This window comes from Dinoponera quadriceps, unplaced genomic scaffold, assembly GCF_001313825.1.
Source record: "Dinoponera quadriceps isolate SergipeBrazil2010 unplaced genomic scaffold, ASM131382v1 scaffold566, whole genome shotgun sequence".
NCBI lineage: Eukaryota > Metazoa > Arthropoda > Insecta > Hymenoptera > Formicidae > Dinoponera > Dinoponera quadriceps.
Window position 1 is genome coordinate 3,198,210 of NW_014555972.1, and position 17,519 is coordinate 3,215,728.

Below are 17,519 nucleotides of genomic sequence, written 5' to 3' on the forward strand. Positions count from 1 at the left end.
ATCCTCCGCCGGTTCAATCGTTTCCCACGCCGAGCGTTTCCCGCCGAATTGACCGGCGCTCGAGAGCGTTCACCGCGCTGGAAAGTCCCGTTCGATTTCCTGAGATATATCGGAGCTAATTAAAATGCAGAAAGCATCTAGAGTTCGCACCTCGGAGAACTCGCGACTAGATTACGCGAGACAGACCACTTTCTCCCGTTATCGATTTTATTTAGCCGAGAGCGAAAGTGTCGTTAACGACGCTCGATGAATGGATAATGTCTGACTGGCGTTGCGATTTGTGAACATTTTCAAGCATTTGTTCACGCTAAAGATTCATTCTGGTAGCTTCACGTCTGATTAGAGTCGCTCGATAAGGTCTGCGTTATATCTCTTGCAGTGGCGTGGTTTACGCGCCTTTCGTATGCAGGAAGTGCTCGAAGAAGCGGGCGGAGCGCAAGGAGATCATCACCGAGATCGTGGAGACCGAGCAGAAATATGGCAGGGACCTGCGGATTATCCTCGAGGAGTTCCACCGGCCGATGCTGCGAGCGGGCCTCCTCACGTCGGAGCAATTGTCGGCGATCTTTCTCAATGTCGAGGAGCTGCTCGAGCACAACCTCGTTTTAGCCGAGAAGCTCAAGGACAGCGTGGAAATCGCTCAGGTGAAGTACATTTCTGTTCTGATCGCCCGAAAAGTTCGGTTGGATTTTTCTCAGATGCGACATCGATTAAGCAACAATCTACCGTATTGACGAGGAACGTGGGTGAAGGATCGTATTTCTAAAATCGCGTAACTGTATACATACATTGCAAAATGAATGAAAACAACCATATTTTTACGTCGTTAAAACGATTTTACCTTAAAACCGGATTAATGAGTCGTTTCAAAAATAGATGTATTTATACATTATGACTGTGTAATCATAGACGACAGAAATCAACGATAATGTTAATGGTGATGAATTAGTTATAAATAGAACAAATGATCCCCACTGAATGCAACAAAGTGAAATTCGATTGATTGAAAACTTGTTAACGTTCGGTCGAGCAGGTATCCGGGGATGAGGATCTCCTAACCGTAGACGTGGGCAAGATCTTTCTCGAGTCGGAGAGAATGTTGCACGCATTCGAGAGCTATTGTACGCGCCAAGGCGGCGCCAGCCTGCTGCTGCAAAACTTGGAGAAGGAGAAGGAGCTTCTTCGCATCTTCCTCAGGGTCTCTCAAATGGAGAACACGGTCTTGCGAAGGATGAACCTGAACTCCTTTTTAATGGTAAGTTTCCATTTAATTCTCGCAGGACATCTCCGTCAATTCATTACCTTTTAGGTTCCTGTCCAAAGAGTCACGAAGTACCCGTTGCTGCTGGCACGTTTGCTCAAAGCGACGCCCTCCGTTCGACCGGACATTCAAGAGGCGAAGAAGAGACTCAAGCAGGCTCAAACTAACATCGAACTACACTTGGAACATATGAATGCTGTGAGCGAATTGCATTTCTTTTATACGTAATCATTATAACGCGCGCGAAGATAAATGTGGATGATCTCGGCGATAGGAAGCGAAGGATGTCACGTCGACGAAGCTGTGGAGGAGAATATCGATCATCCAAAACGGCAGACGGTCCATCGGCGAACAGGACATGGTGAACATCAAGCTGAGAAAGGTACTCTCCGTTTGAATTTGAATTCTTCGAGCCACGGCTGATGTTATCGTTAACCCTAGATGGCCGTCGAGATCCTGGAATGGGCTCACGAGGAGGCCAGGTTTGTTCTCGAAGGCCGCCTTCTGGTGGCGCAGCCGACTGACAATAATTGGAGGCGCGGTCGAACTGTCAAACTCGCGCCCGTCACTGCCATGCTTGTTACCAACGGCAAGGTATTGCTATCGCAAGCGGCGTGTCTTGCGTGCTCGGTAAATGAGGCTTTTCCTTTTCAGCCGAATGCCGAATATCTCGAACTCAACGACGACTCGCTCTTCCCGAAGCACATAAGCATTAAAGAAGCCACCCTGCTTTTGGTCAAAGAGAAACTCGGGCGATATTCCTTGCTACGAGTGAGTCGTATTATATCATATTCACCTTCTCATCGTCGAGTATTAATCATTTCTTTTGATATTATCGTCGCATCATTTCAGGAGCCATTGTGCCTCGACAAGTGCATAGTGTGCTGTGAAACGGATCTCGAAGATTACTTCGAGATACAGGAATTGTCTTCCAAGGAGACGTTTATATTTAAGGTAAGCCCGCGTTATACGAGACTAAAAGATCAGCGCGTTAGAAGAAAGAGTTTTTTGGAAAATAATCCTTATAGGCGGAGGACGGCGCGAGAACGAAGAGGTGGTGCAGAACGTTGCAGGCTCACGCGCAGTCTCTCGGTGCCTGGCGCAAACGTCGAGGAGCACTTCCCAACATCATGATCTGCGGCGTGGCGAGGAATTAACGCAGTTAGGCGTATGTACGTGCCTGACGACCGATTAGAGAGAGAAGATGATTTTTCCACTGAAAACGATCGTGCATGATCTCCAGATGAATTAGTAATGATTTATTCGGGAGAAAGACAGAGAGATACGCTGGACCAAAGGATTTCCTCGGCTCGTCGGCGAGCGACACGAAAGTCTAGTTCTTGACCGAATTCGGGGTAGACCACCTGTGTTCGGTTACAGTGCGTAGCAGAAACTCGAGTTTCCTATGTCACTGTAATTAAGAAGAATGTATGCCGCGAATATACAACTTTCATCCGACATCCATCGATTCCTATAAACGAATAACCTAAGTACATAATATATGTTTGCATATACGTATAGAACTATTTAAAGAGAAGATACACCTATGGATTATTATTCATCAAAGAGAAACGAACACACGACGAGTAGTAGCTGTGATATCGACCGGTGTATGGGGAGGGGGGGGGGGGATCCTTTTCGCAAATTATTATTTCGCGCGCGGGTATCCTCGCCTCGTTGACCTTCCATCCTGCGCGACTCTTAGCGTGTCGTCCCATGTAGAACCGATAAACGCAACAGAAGAGTAGTAACCAATCGCGTCTGTCATTCCACTTTAACGGCCGTTTTTTCCCATTCTTCTGCGGAAAACCCCGAAAAGTTCCGTGGAAAAAACGTTTCTTTCACGTTTATTTTGCGGAAAGAAAAATTGAAGAGAAAACCCGGTTTTCCGAGTCTTTGAAACTGCAGAAAAAGCACTTTTTTTTAATCAGTTAATATAAAAAAAGAATCTCCCGAGAAAAATATATGAATGTAGTAAATTAAAAAAAATTTTTATACAACTTGAGTGCAGTTATATTGAATTAATAAAAGTTCTTAATAAGAGATTAGAATTTTCTTTCCTTTTTCCGTAAAAATATGCTCCACGTGAAATCCAACCATTTGAGGTCGGAACGAATTGATATTATACAAATAATAACGAATATATACAAATGACATTCTTTTGTCTAATTTTTCTGAGATACATATATTCTTTCTGATTGGTTATTCCCCGCTATATCTTTCTCGCTCTACATGGAACGGCACCCTTACCAGTGTTGCAGAAATGAAATTAGCAGGGTAGACTTTTCACTAAATCCGAGGTAATATAGGGTTCCCGGAAGTATAGTAACGGAGAATTCGAGAGGATAACAGGGTGACGTGCCGCAATTCTATGTATACGCGATCGAGCATTGTGAGAATTCGTGAAACCTAGGAACACTCGTTTTCTTCTCCCTTCTGTAATTACACTCCTACGGGATGATTAACAGTATTTTATTTTACCACTCCTAACACACCCGCAAACTACGAATGTGTACATTGTACGATACTTTTTATTTAAGCGCTAAGCCATACGTGTATGTATATAAATGTATATTTACAGACGTCCTCACACGTCCAACAGTTCTAACCGGAAAAATTCATTGTAACGAATTAATTTGCTCCATTACACAATGCTGCGATTTAATAAAAGTGATATAACACGCGTGTACTCGAGTGTATAAACCACCAGTCTGGGACAACTCGCTTGTTCCTCTTCACATCTCCGTGTAGTCCTCGACCACGACGTCTTGCGTCTTCGTTATTGGTAGTACGCGTCGAGACGAGCGATAATTGTACGTTTCGAGCTCCGGATGCTTCTCAATGAGATACTTGTAAGCAGTAGCTAGTCTGTCGATGTCTACCACAGAGAGTTGCGTGGGCTTGGTGTCCGGGTTCAGATCGGCTAATTTGTACATCATCAAGGCCAATTCTTTGCGGCAGTACAACGGGAAGAGAGTCCTGTCGGGAAGAGGAAGAAGAAAGAGATGTTCGCTTATAATTTCATTCGTTGCTCTTATAGCCGTTCTACAATTGCGTAAAATATAGTAAACCGACCAATTGGATTCTTAACAGTCCAAGAATAATTTACTGTGGTTGGTCAATTGGTTTACTCACCAAAGTTAGGTAACGTTGGAAGTTAATTACGCGAGACTATATATACAAACCACCTAACTATTCTTCTTCGAAACTATATTTTTGTTTCGGTTTAACTAAATTAATTGTACAAAAGAAGTTGGTTTAGCCAACCTTGCGCATACTTTAAGCTATTGTGGAACGGCCTTTATAGTCAACGGACTCACTCGACGCATCGTACGCTGTGTTTCTGTCTGAAGCTGAACACGTGCCTGGTGATCTTCTCGAAGAATTTGAAGTCGTGCTGCGTGCGCGGCTTCACCAACGGCGTGAACGACACCACTCCCACGTCCACGTCCGGCTTCGGGACGAAATTGCGACCTGCGAATTGAATGTTACTAACCACCCCATTTTCGTCCTATAAATCGAGACGATCGACAACTTACCAGGTATGATGAAACGGAGCACCGGGAAGGTCCAGGCCTGCGCCATTACCGACAGCCTGCACCGTTGTGCGCTCGACTCCGGTGCGATCAGACGTTCCGCCACTTCCTTCTGAAACGTCAATGTCATTTTCGTCCTGCCGAACGCCCAGGCATCCCGGCGCTCGGCGATCGCGTGCAGCCATTCGATGATGAGGTGCGTCGACACGCTAAACGGCAAATTGCCTATGAGGAAGATCTCCGGAGACTTGCCATCCCAGTCCATCTTTTTCTCTTTCGGGAATAAGTTCTCCATGCGCATCCTTTTGATATCGTCGAATATTATATCCATCGGCTTGTTGACCACCTTGAACGAGTCCGCCAGCATATTCAAGGTCGGCTCGAATCTCTGATCCTTTTCCACGACCACTATACGCTGCGGGAGCTGCTTCATGATGGATCGAGTGAGTCCACCCGGACCGGGACCGACTTCCAACACATGACTATTGGCGAGATTCCCCGCCTTCCGTACGATCTTGTCGCATATGTTTTGGTCCAACAGGAAATTTTGAGACAAACGCTTCACCGCGTTCAAGCGGTATATCTTTAATATGTTTCTGATCGACGGGAGCGGTGGTAATCGTGGAGCGGACATTCTTCCTTGTATCGTCGTATTTAGAGAGAGAAACTAATGCTGCGTGAATTTGCTACTGATGGCTATAAGGCTTGTAAAAGTGTGAATTGTCAGGAATCAACTAGGACTTTCTTTATTCGAATTTCCACCCACGATTATTTTATGCCTTCTCGATCGTTTTCTCGGGTTTCTCAAAATCGTCCAAGAATCTTTCTTGCTTAAACGAGTACATCGTATATATATAAATCCCTATGGCAGTAAGACTTGCCACAATTGCTGTACGATTATTGCCCTTGCGAAATCCTTGCATCCTATGAACTCTTTTCACGTTCTCCTCCTCCATGCGTTTCATGTAAACCACATCCGTGGATTTGAACCTTGAGACATCTCTCAGCAAGTCAACTTTTGGCATAGCCTCATTTTGATCAAGTCGATTCTCTGCAGACAAAATAATTAATACCACATATATGAGTAAAACATTGTATAAAGTATACAACTTGAATCATTCACCAGAACTCATTTCCACACACCGGCACCCTCGATCAATTTCAGCTCTTTTTCTTTCAGCCTGTAAGGCGTTTGCTCACTCGTCAATATCTGTCGAACAGATATATATAGTTATTATAGTATAAGTTTCAATTTAAAGTACAAAATACAACGTATATAGTTAAATATTACAAATAATATTTTTGAGCGAAAAATTATGTAATAATTACTCGCGTCAAAGGCAATTCTTATCTTCAATAGACACAGGTTAGGTTTCATCATCATGTAAAACGCAGAAAAAAAACATTATACATCGTAAATAAAAATTTAGCAACATTTTTAGTCAATGTTTGGACAATTGGAGGAACATAATATCATATTTCATTTAATATATGTTACATCTGAGATTGTGGCTTTTAGGTTAAGTTAGTTACAACTTCAATATCATGCCGACAATACGCATGACCATCATCTAACGTTAATTAGGCAACATTAAATATACAGTAATAATATTAAAATCTGCAATCATACATACGGTAAGAAATACAATCTTCCGATTCTTCACTTTGGATTGCCGGAATTCGCGATTGAAGGCAAGAATGAAAATAATCCGTACTAAAGTGCAACAGAGGAGTCCATTTTGAGTGTAAACTGTGTGGCGCCGATTTTAAACTGTCGATGTATCTGTCTTTAAAGCTAGCATCTATATAGTAAGCACGTCTTTGTCATTAGTAACAAATATCAAAAGATACCAAAATGTATAAAAGATTTTTACTAACATAATATGTCTCTTTTTAGGGAAACAATCTTTTCTACAATTATTCAATTCTGGACAAACAGGTCCCTTAAATGAAACATTATTTCAATCTCAAAATTGTCCCCGTATACTCATTTATTCTTTGATATAGTGGATATTATATGAATTTTAGTTAATTTCGGAAAATTAAGAAAGTATAACAAAAAAAAAAAAGAAAGAATCGCAATAGACGTTAGTAGATTACAGAATATTAATTTTAATCGAAATTATGTTACACTGTTGTCTTACATGAATTGTAATTCATACATAATTTCTAAAGCGATAGTATATAAGATCATCAGAATTAAAATATTTACATAATCGTGCATTAATATCTGCTCAAATGATATTTTATCGTAACTTAGCGGAGACTCGAATCCTTTTTAATCGAAGCTCAGACTCTATTCAGCTAAGATTCAAACCTCATGTAATTGGAGTTTTCCGCGATTCGTTAGATAGCACCAGGTAGTCCGTTAGGGATCTGTTATTTCAAAGTGTAATTCCTAAAATTTCATTATTATTATTAGAATCAAAATTGTAATATGACAAGTCGGATCTAATCTCTAAATCTCTAAAGGAATGATCCGATCTCGGCTCAGAAAACTGTCAACAATTGCAAAATAAATGTTCTGCTGAATGCGACCAATAAGATGATGATTCAAAGAGTAATTTTGCAGCTTAAAGTTTCAAATTTTTAGTTGTATTAAAGAAATATGCCGGTGTTTTTTTTTTTTATGATATGTCAAGATTATAATATATCAAATTGTGCTTAGCTTTCACATGAAAAATTTATTTTTACCGAAAATGCGAGATATGCACTTTAAAGAGGAATTCGTTAAGATTTTTACTGAATTGTTTTAAATCCACCATCTCATTGTTTGTTCTCAAAGTTACAGACCGTTGAATGTTGCTAATTTGCCTAATGCGACTAATGAAAAATGCGAATATCTCTTAATGAGAAACGTTTACGTGCGTATACACATAGAAATCTGCGGATGTCTTGATATTATTGTACGACGCGTAGGATCCCTGCGCTCTCCGCAGTGAACTATGAAGCGTACAAAGCATGCTTTAGAGGCCTGCACAGCATAGAAGCGACATAATCGGAACTACATCGATCAGCGATATGATATTCAGAAGAGATCTATTTCCTCGTAGTATAATGTGCTATTGTACAAAGTAGTCTATTCATTGTCAGTAACTGTGCATCTATAGTGTTCGCCGCCGCCGCCGTCGTCGTCGATCGATCGGCTGCTCCTTTTCCAGAAGAGCCTGACAGCGCTCTCACTCGGTACGTTAATAACGACGTGCACGCGTGGAATTCGATAGATTGCGAGCGATCCGCCACTGAAACTCTCGACGTACACAATCGGTGGCTCGCGAGTGGATTAGGCGGCTCGGATAAATTTTCAATCGGATCGCCAAGCTCCTCGCAGCTTGACGTTGCAATTATGTTTCGTCATAAATATAAACATTCATCATTACGAATGAATGCGTGCGTATTCTACCTAACGCCGATAAATAATTTGGGAGAGAATGCGATCGAAATATTTAACGCACCGTATATTTTCGCCGACTGCACGAAAATCATGATTGTGTTATCAACGATACGGCAAATGAATGAGACGTATATATCTTTCACTTTTCGTTTTATTGACTCTTTATTTGCCGTAGGATACATTTTTCAAATGCAATTGTACACGGAAGAAACAATTCTGTTGGAATTTTCACTCGTCAGTGGAAATCAACGTTCATGCATCAGACACACGAAAACAGTACGACATTTCGGTGGATTTACGAGCGCTGCCGCTTTAGTTTATAGTGTCCGGCTTGCCACCGACTGATTTGTGATCTCGGCGAAAGAGTTACAATGCCGACCTGTCACTTCCGAATCTTATGCCGCACCACTCAAGTCCCGAGCTGCATTCCAGATTTTACAGCCGCTCGAGAGCGTTATCGGGAGTATGAGAGAGAATAAATCATGGTTTGTCGCGAATTAGGAAATTGTACAGTCATAACTCGACGCCCGTTTCCGTTTTAATTCATTGGCGTCCTATTTATATGGAACTCTTCCTTTTTACTAAGTAAGTAAAATCGCTTAATAAGTGTATTTCAATCAACTACTTAACTACTTTTAAATATGTTTACATTTTAACTACCAGCCTGTCGAGTCGACGTGAAACAAAAACCAATCTCTTTGCCGCTCATTTATTCTCGATTAAAGTACTGATGTCTTCTAGTGTTAAAAGTGTTTGCGAAATAATGCTGGCTTTTAATGGATTCAGCACCTCGCGATTTTGCGTTGCGTTGACACATTCGTCGCAAAAGAGAAAATAATGAGAAACAAGATCCCTTCGGGCGAATCGAGCGTAAATTAGCCTGTCGATGTGAAAATCGCTAATCCGAATGTCATCGCGCTAATGGTGATACGTAGGAGAATCCAACGGCACTCGTTGTAATCTCGCAGCTGCTGCTATCTCGAAACGTCAAACGCTTCGGAAATGCCGACGGCGCACCCCCGGCGCAAATTTTACTGCAAATCCGTTATTGCGGTATTCGCGCGGCATTATGCGGGCGAGAACGAGACAAAATTCGCGCTAACAGCTCGGCACCGATAATCATTAATTTCAAATCGTCGCGGAATTATAAACGTCACGTGCGAAGCACTGCTGACAGTACGCTGTCATTAGGGGATGCTCTTTCCTGTGTCCTGAATAGACAATTTTCCGAAGTACTGAAATCGATTTTCCCTGATTAGGAAATCTAGAAAGATTCGGATTATAGGTGTAACGTTTCAAAAGTGTGATTCTAAGTGTGGGAAAACAGATTCCACTTGTTCTGCCAAGCGTTTCTCTTATAATTAGAATAAGAATGGGATTCATAATTATTACAATATGTTACATTTATTAAGTTTGATCTATACTTGGGAAATATTTAGGAAATTTCTAATACGTTAATGATCTTGTTAACCGTACATTTGTTTGGTAATAATTAAAATATCATTCCAATTTTAACGACACTCAGGGAAAAGTATCTAAAAAGATCATTTTTTATCCACTGTTTCTCTCAAGATACATAAAAAGCAACATACCGTATGTTGCGCGAATATTTCATCACCCATCTGTTCGACCTTTTCTTCTCACCTGCTGATGACAAGCTGGACTTGAAATTTTGCCGAGCGACGAGTTTTCAACTGGCGATTCGTGTATCGATCGAGCTACCCTGGAGTCTACCCTGGGACGATCCATAATTCGCGACGGAATTCAGGACGGTATTCTATTTGTATCACAGAACGCCTGAGGAGAATCGGGGATATAGCTTTGTGTAAGGTGTGTGCAAAATGTTTCAGGCCAAATTTCGCAAATTACGGATTCGTCCGAGGCTGGCTTTAAAACGCGATTTGGGTTTACGAAAGGCCGTTTTTCTTGTCGATATTGCTTTTCTTATCGTGTCTTGGAAACTGCGACGATAAGCTCGCGAAGTGCAAGATTTGCGTATGCATGAGGATTTCGGAGTCGTATTAATAATTCAACGAGTATTTCTTTGCACAGCGCAACCTATTATCGATTTCTCCATAACGCCGTTTTGAAATTAAGCCTCAGTTTCGGAACGACTTTCTCCTTGGTGCTGTGGAAAATCCAAAATTTCAGAATGATTCTCAGCGATTATTCACACGGTGTGTCTGTTTTTTGCAAAACATGATCTGGTAACAACGTCGCGCTTCCGTATAAATATATTCATTCGTCGAAATTAAATAGCTGAAGATCGGGAGTAGGATTTTCGCGAGATTTATTTCGAGCGACTATTTGTACAGAACAGCCAAAATGCCACTCTGTGAAAAGTGCTTCAACCACATTATATATTTCTGCTACGGGACAGTGAATCTTTCACAGTGGAATATTAATCAAATAAGTTAAGTGAAAGTGAAAAATTAGTGAATACTCACTGATTATCGGTATAATGCTATTTTCATTGATTCGACTTAGGAGAGCGTATAAAAACTTCTCTCTTCTCATCTGAATTATTTATTCTGACATTTAGGTCGTGCGATGATTTATCGCATATAAATTAGCGTGTCTTCACCGCGACCGGTGAATTGTGATAAATGACGATTCTATTAAGGATATCGTTGACTCACTACGATTTACTATGCAACCACGTCAAACAATGCGACTCCCTCCTATCGAACGAAACGAGGTTGCAATAAACCACGTTATTAACTGCATAAGTAATTGATTAATAACGCAGATAATTAATTATTAAATGGATAATTAATTGCTCCTCGTTACTATCTCGTTGCTAGCGGAGCTGAGAACGATACGTTGTAATTGATATGACAAAAGTTCCCAATTACGCGCGGCTTCATTCATGCTATCGCCACGAGAATAATATGAAATCCGTGATATCAGGTGCAACGGTGGTTGTCATCATCCACGTGATGGAAAAATAGATACTATCCTGTGAAATGATTCGTGATAAAGTTCGGAATCGAAAATTCGTCAGAGGTAGTATCTTCGTCTTCGCGAAGGAAAAAATCAAGAGAGAGAGAGAGAGAGAGAGAGATGCGTTTGGCAATTTCGATCCTATTTTTCGATTCCACTCGATTGATTATCCCAGCCAGCTCAGGTAATATTGAGAAGAGAGGCCGGTTCTCGCCCGACGAAATTATTCTCAGCAGCCGGAGAGGCAGACGTCTTTAAAGTCCACGATTTCGCGATAGGTGATCGGAGGTACCGGAGAATAAGAGAAAATCGAAGAGCGCGATGTGCCGGCCTCTTCTGGCCGTGAAGATTACGGCACGAGAGAAAATTCATTCGTCGTTATAACATGCCTCGCTTTCTTCTCCGCAGAGCCGACGTTTTCGACTATGCTGATTTGATATACACAAAGCTGGCCCGTCCTTTTCCATTAATTTTAACCAGTTCTTTAGTTCAACAATTATTCTCGCACAATTATTCTTAACAGTTATTAGCGAATAATAACATAAAGTAACATGAAAATACAGCGTGCTGTCTCGTTGAATCAGACACGTTAATTCCCAGTGAATTTTTTCTCCCCCCTCCCAGCAAAATTTCGAATTATTCTATATTTATGAAATGCTCGGCGAAATTCGGGTCTACATTTATAATTCACCGTCAGTGCACTCGGGAAGAGAGATCTCGCGCCCCGGAAGCCCATTCGGATGCGAAAGAAACGACTACTTCGAGTAGTTCCGGTAGCGGTATGCAGAAGGTTCGTATCGAGCGCAAAGTGGATCCGCGTATTTCGTAGGATGGGAAGAATGAGAAACGAGGCTTCCGAACGAGAGCGGGATACTCCCGGCGGAGGAGGCGAATTTCATGCCATGGGACGATATTTTTTATTTATGAGGACCGTTAACGTACGAAGCCCCGAAGCTAAAGCCCTCGGCCAATATCTATGATAATGCACGATATCGTGTGACACGGCTTTCGACAACGACGACGACGACGAGGAGGAGGACGAAAAACACGTCACCTGAAGCCACCGGCACGGCGATTCGTCTGGAACGTTTTTGTGTTGCACAACGACGAATCATTTTTCAGGCGTTCCTTCATCTCGTTAGCCGTTTCCGAGAGGAGGAAAAGAACAAATTCGGAAGTCCACGAAATGTTAACTGTGAATAAGGGCTCGTTGGAGTTAACCGATTGAGATACACGACAATTTTACCAGGGTCAATATCGACGGGGATATAATTAGCTGTATTTTATTCGTTTCGATATTAATAGCACGAATGTAAACCGCCGAGAACTTGTTGAACGAACAACATCCCTATGTAAAATCTAATTGAACGCCTTTAGGCGTGTACACGTTAGATATACCGTGGTGTCTAAATTTATCGCCGATAATCATCGAATTCTAATTTTACTCGATATCAAGTATCGAAAAGATAATTCATTGTGAGGATAATAACGTATATCATAAGACCGCCATAAAGCCATGCATGCGTTTATTCAATTACTTCCTATTTAAAGGTAAGTATTTATCAAGAATAGGTTATCGGCAAAATTATAACACTCAATACATTACTCGAACGAAGATAAAGGAGGAGAATTCGTTCATTATCGAAAATTTGACTGCAACGCTCATTAATAAACGCTATCCCGATAAACGCAACATTTTTGTACATGATGGGTCACTCATGTAAAATCGGCCACTTCGGAAGTCTCTCGGCATCGGGACGAATGGAAAGGCGATTCCGAGGTTTAAGCACGCGAACCATTTCCGTGCTTTGCTTGACGCCGAAGTTATTCTTGACTCGTCTCAGAAATCGTTGTCTTTGAGAACTTCTCGCGCGCGGCTAAATCGCGGCGTTAAAACCGAGCGCCACGTGCCGACGAGCGTGAAAAGCGGGCTCCGTTCTTCGCGGCTCTCCGTCGTGCTCGCGAAAGCCCGATAGCCGATAGAACGAATAAACCACGTGACCTGGTTTAGAGAAGGAAGAAAAAATTAAAGGACTTACGGGCTTTGAAAAGAAAAAGTAACTCCACTTTTCTCGCAGTATTTTTTAATTAATTCCGTGTATCGCGTCTTTTAGAACAAACGTCACGATAACGCAATTATTATTTTGTTAATATGACAATAATAAGAATTATGGCGACGTGGAAATGTCAGTTCTTATTATATTAATGAGTTGTATTTTATATCGAACTGTTTTCACACAAAATTCATCAAGATTCAAAGGGACTCTTTCAGTATGATCGAGACTCAACTGACTTATAACGCGATATAACGCAGTTGTTTACACTCTGGTGAGAAAAATTACGTAGGCGTAGAGAAGTTTATAATACTTTGTCCTTGTGCTAATGCCTCATTGTTTGCACTTTAATGCCCTGGTGACCTACAACCGCCACTTTATACGACAAAAACAGCTCACTTGTTTTTTACCGATATTGAAAATCTATTCGGATACTTATTTGGCAAAAAATACGTTTACTGTCGCCGATATGTACATATACGATATGCAGAACAAAAAGTCGGCTGATTATGTAATATAAATTTTTCACAATATATATTTAATATCGATCGTGGGAACTATATATAAAGTCCGAGATTAAAGGGAGGGAGAGAGAAAAATGAGCGAGACGGTGAAGGAAGAGAGAGAGCGGGATAGCGAGAAAGAGAGGTACGAGTTCGCGCGAAACTTTGCCAAGGTGAGTGCGGAAGGGTCAAGGTGATCGGCGCAAGGCACTGTTTGTAATGTAAACTGACGCACGCCAGCTGACTGATGTCGGCGGTATATTGTATAAACAAACATTTTCGATGCCACGTGCTATGCGCGTTCTATTGTCGCAAACTTTATTCGAAACGATCGCAATTGTTTGACGTCTCGTGATATAATTGAGAAGCGTATATCACGTCAAAGTTATCAGAGAGTACCGTAAGTTTCAAGCGAAAGTACGTTCAGTTTACGTCAGACTCGTGGAAACGGAATTTTTTACCTGTAGCGACAAATTGCTATCTTCCTTTTAAACGACATTTCTCTTTTTAACGTACATCCTTCGAAGCAAATAAGAGATTACACTGAACGAGTAGTTCGGTAGTTTGAATCAACATAAGAGAGAAAGTATCAATATATTGTAGATTATATATAAGATATATTTAGAAAAATATTCACAATATTTAGAATATCTTGTGCCCACATTGAGAGAAAAAAATATCTAAAATATATGAAAAATATTTGATGGATACTGATATTTATATTTAAGTCTGAATGTTTTTATTTAAATATATGGAATAAACAATTACTTTCATGAAAAGCCACAGATTAAAAAAAATGTATATTTTCTCATTTGAAAAAAAAAAATATTTTCTCAATGTAAGAACATGTCTATTAGTATAACATGTTATTAATTTTCATAGAATAAGTATTTTTTTTATTTCTTAGATATCTTTTTCTCTCGCAGCGTGGAAACTCTCTTTAAAAAGCGATTTGACTTGGTGTATATTTGATCCAATACACACAATTCAGATTCTTTCATTAAACTTCCGAGGCATAATAAAAATTTCGCTCGGAACAGATCCACGGAATAGTTCGATGAAGCAAGCGCTCGAGTTATTTCGGGCGTTGTAAATCCCCAGTAAAGCGTCTCAATTTTCGAAATTGACGAACTCGCGTTTTCGAAACGGCCCCTTAATCTCTCCTCAAGGAGTATCGGCGCGTTAATTCGATGACACTTTAGCGCGAAGTGCGGTAGACGTAGGAGGATTTCTTCATCACTCGGTACTACCGTTTCGTCCTCTTAATTTCTCATCTCCTGAGCGGGAAATGCGGGGTTGGGAGGTACGACGACGGCGACGTGTTCGCGGCTAGAAGAGAGGCGGATACGACTAGACGGTTAGCACGCGACGCTATTAGCGCCTAACAGAGCGGCTAAGGCGCCGCCGTGTAATCACATAGTTACTTCAATTTCCGCGATAATCCAGCCGGGTTATTCGCGCGGGTGCAAGTTTGCATCCATAATGCATGTTACTTTGCACTGGATGTTGCTCTCTCTCTCTCTCTCTCTCTCGGATACTTTTTCGCGTTATCTCCGGCGTGATATTTGGCGAAATTGCCGCGGACTATCGCGGGAGCAACGCCAAACCGTCGGCACGGGCAGCAAGGAGGAGAAAAAATTCGCTCCGCTGCCGTCACCGGCGGTGAGTGAAAAAGATCGAAATATATACCAGGAACTCTATCGGAATAAATCGTCGCGTTTTGAAGCTTGCGACTGAATTTGCATAACGGGCGAGATAGAGGGTCAGCGAAGTTAACGTGTAACATAATTATGAAATAATACAGGCAAAATAAACCAGGCGTACGTAGCCGGAATAATATTTAACTGCAAATTTCTATTCAAACATTAACAAGCGCTCGACGACGTTTACGCTCGCGCAAAATCACCGGGCGTGTATAATTAATTCGCGACGACGGTAATTTCGTCTTCTGGTAGGATGCGAAAATTCGTCGAGTAGCACGTACGAAGTTTCACGGCTGGGAGGATTGAAGGAAAACTGCGCGAGACCGAATTCTCCGATTAAATTTCCCATGATCGCGTTACACTCGCGCGGGTCGTACAGAAATTATTGTACAACGACGACACATCAGATGCCCCCCAACCAAGTTGCACTCCGTGTTGACCTGCGCTTCGAATCAATCTCGATTGTGGCTCCGGAAGCATTTTTTGCGCGTGGGAATGCGCGTGCCCTTGAAAGTTCGGCCATCAAAGGAACCGATAAAGTCGTGCCGCGTCGAATTAATGGAAAAAGTTCCGGGGAAAATTGCTTCTGCCATAAGTCGGCCCCCGCCGTCCGATCGAGGAGGAAAAATCAAGCGGGTCAACTTCCTTCTCTTGATTAACGGGACGAACGAGTCGTTACACAATAAGTCGTATAGTGCAACACTTTTTTACTGATTCAATCAGTGACATTTTCAGTGATTCGACTCAAGAGAACGACCGCGTTGAAGAGACGATTCGCAGCGATCGAAAGAGAGTATCGTTAATCGTCTGAGAGAGTTGCATCGAGCACGCTTCCCTACCTTCGACATGAGGAACTAACAAAAGGGTGCTCCCTGTGCACCGCCTAAGTCCCATGCGCGAACTCCCATAGTCAGAAAGCGCGAGGAACAATGATTAATAGCCACTATCAATAGAGCGGTGCTTAATGAAGATAAAGACTGAAAGAACTTGATGAATCGGGATAACTGTAGTTGGTTCACGTGGCCGGATTATTGCTCGCTCGCTCTCTCTCTCTCTCTCTCTCTCGGAATTTTGTCTCTTTGGAAATTTCCTGGGGAACGGCTCGACACGAAAATTTTATCCGCGTCGAATATTATTTTTCCGAATTTTTCTATAACTTTAACGGAGCAAACGAAAGTTCCATCCGTGCGGAACAAACTTCTCGCGAGATTCCGTGTATTGGTTCGTGAATAACGGAACGGTTATGTATGTATGCATGTGTGTGTGTGTGTGTGTGCGCGAAAGAGAAGCGTGAAATATATTCTGTAAGACAAGTGAGTCCGCGTGTTTGCGTTTCAGCTTGAAATTCCCGAGCGAGATTTCGCGGGCTGAATAATGCTCGCGTTTTCATAGCACTTCAAAGGCGATCCCGCATTGTAAGAATTTAACGACGACGGTACCAGAATTCCGGGAACAATGAATGGGGGGGGGGGATTCTTTCCGGGGGAGAGAATCGTCCCGACGTTCGGCCCGTTCATCTATTGCTGTGTAAATTGTTAAAAACGCAATTCCTTCGCCCCAATTACCGGGTTAGTGAATATCCGCAAAGTCGGCGGAAATTGCTTCTGCGATAAAACAAGACAGTCGCGAATCATGGCCCGTTCTTCAAGAAGCCGATCGCTCTTCGATGTCGCAAACTATGCGAGAAGCGATATTAAAAAGAATATATGAGACTTCATCGACGACTTTTTCAAATGTTTAATCTAGCGTTCAACCGGCGCAAAGTTTACGCAAAACTCGATATCGTCTCAGTAAATAATTCTCTGCAATATCGGCTACGATATCTGCATTTTAAAGTGAATCGTACGATTGAGAAAAAATTCAAGTTTGCCGCAAAATACGCTCTAATTTTGTCTGGAAATATGGAGGCAAAGCAAGGAATACACGATAAATTTTCTCTTCGAGTAAACCTCGCACGCAAATAAAGATCGCAAGCTACTCGAAATCTGTTTGAGATCGCAACGAACGGAGACACGCACGGCGTGACGAAGAGAGCCCGCCGGATAACAAGCATCGTAGTCTATTTCGGTTCGCCCTCACCTGGAACTTTCCGCGCTCGTACAATATCCCCTCCTCCCCCCCCCCC

At 42.0% G+C, this 17,519-nt stretch overlaps 3 protein-coding genes across 3 annotated transcripts in view; 1 reads left to right on the top strand and 2 right to left on the bottom strand.

Annotated features, from left to right (window-relative positions):
• Window positions 1-3,619, top strand: part of LOC106746366 — a 55,119-nt gene extending 51,500 nt beyond the window's left edge. The window contains exons 7-14 of the mRNA XM_014622916.1: window positions 380-644; window positions 1,034-1,255; window positions 1,310-1,459; window positions 1,536-1,643; window positions 1,703-1,855; window positions 1,916-2,032; window positions 2,114-2,215; window positions 2,290-3,619. Coding sequence (XP_014478402.1) covers window positions 380-644; window positions 1,034-1,255; window positions 1,310-1,459; window positions 1,536-1,643; window positions 1,703-1,855; window positions 1,916-2,032; window positions 2,114-2,215; window positions 2,290-2,418 — 1,246 coding nt within the window. The 3' untranslated portion in view covers window positions 2,419-3,619. The remainder of the gene's footprint in view (window positions 1-379; window positions 645-1,033; window positions 1,256-1,309; window positions 1,460-1,535; window positions 1,644-1,702; window positions 1,856-1,915; window positions 2,033-2,113; window positions 2,216-2,289) is intronic.
• Window positions 3,620-3,719: 100 nt separating this feature from the next.
• LOC106746367 (dimethyladenosine transferase 1, mitochondrial) lies at window positions 3,720-5,452 on the bottom strand. The gene is made up of 3 exons (XM_014622917.1): window positions 4,801-5,452; window positions 4,582-4,735; window positions 3,720-4,240 (listed from the first exon to the last, which is right to left on the bottom strand). Exons 1-3 carry the CDS (start codon window positions 5,429-5,431, stop codon window positions 3,997-3,999), a joined length of 1,029 nt encoding a protein of 342 aa, XP_014478403.1. The 5' UTR covers window positions 5,432-5,452; the 3' UTR covers window positions 3,720-3,996.
• A 95-nt stretch (window positions 5,453-5,547) lies between these two features.
• Window positions 5,548-8,283, bottom strand: LOC106746165 (cytochrome c oxidase assembly factor 3, mitochondrial). Its single transcript, XM_014622419.1, has 4 exons — window positions 8,253-8,283; window positions 6,432-6,547; window positions 5,941-6,007; window positions 5,548-5,848 (listed from the first exon to the last, which is right to left on the bottom strand). The coding sequence occupies exons 1-4, from the start codon at window positions 8,281-8,283 to the stop codon at window positions 5,571-5,573; spliced, it is 492 nt and encodes a 163-aa protein (XP_014477905.1). The 3' UTR covers window positions 5,548-5,570.
• Window positions 8,284-17,519: the final 9,236 nt, after the last annotated feature.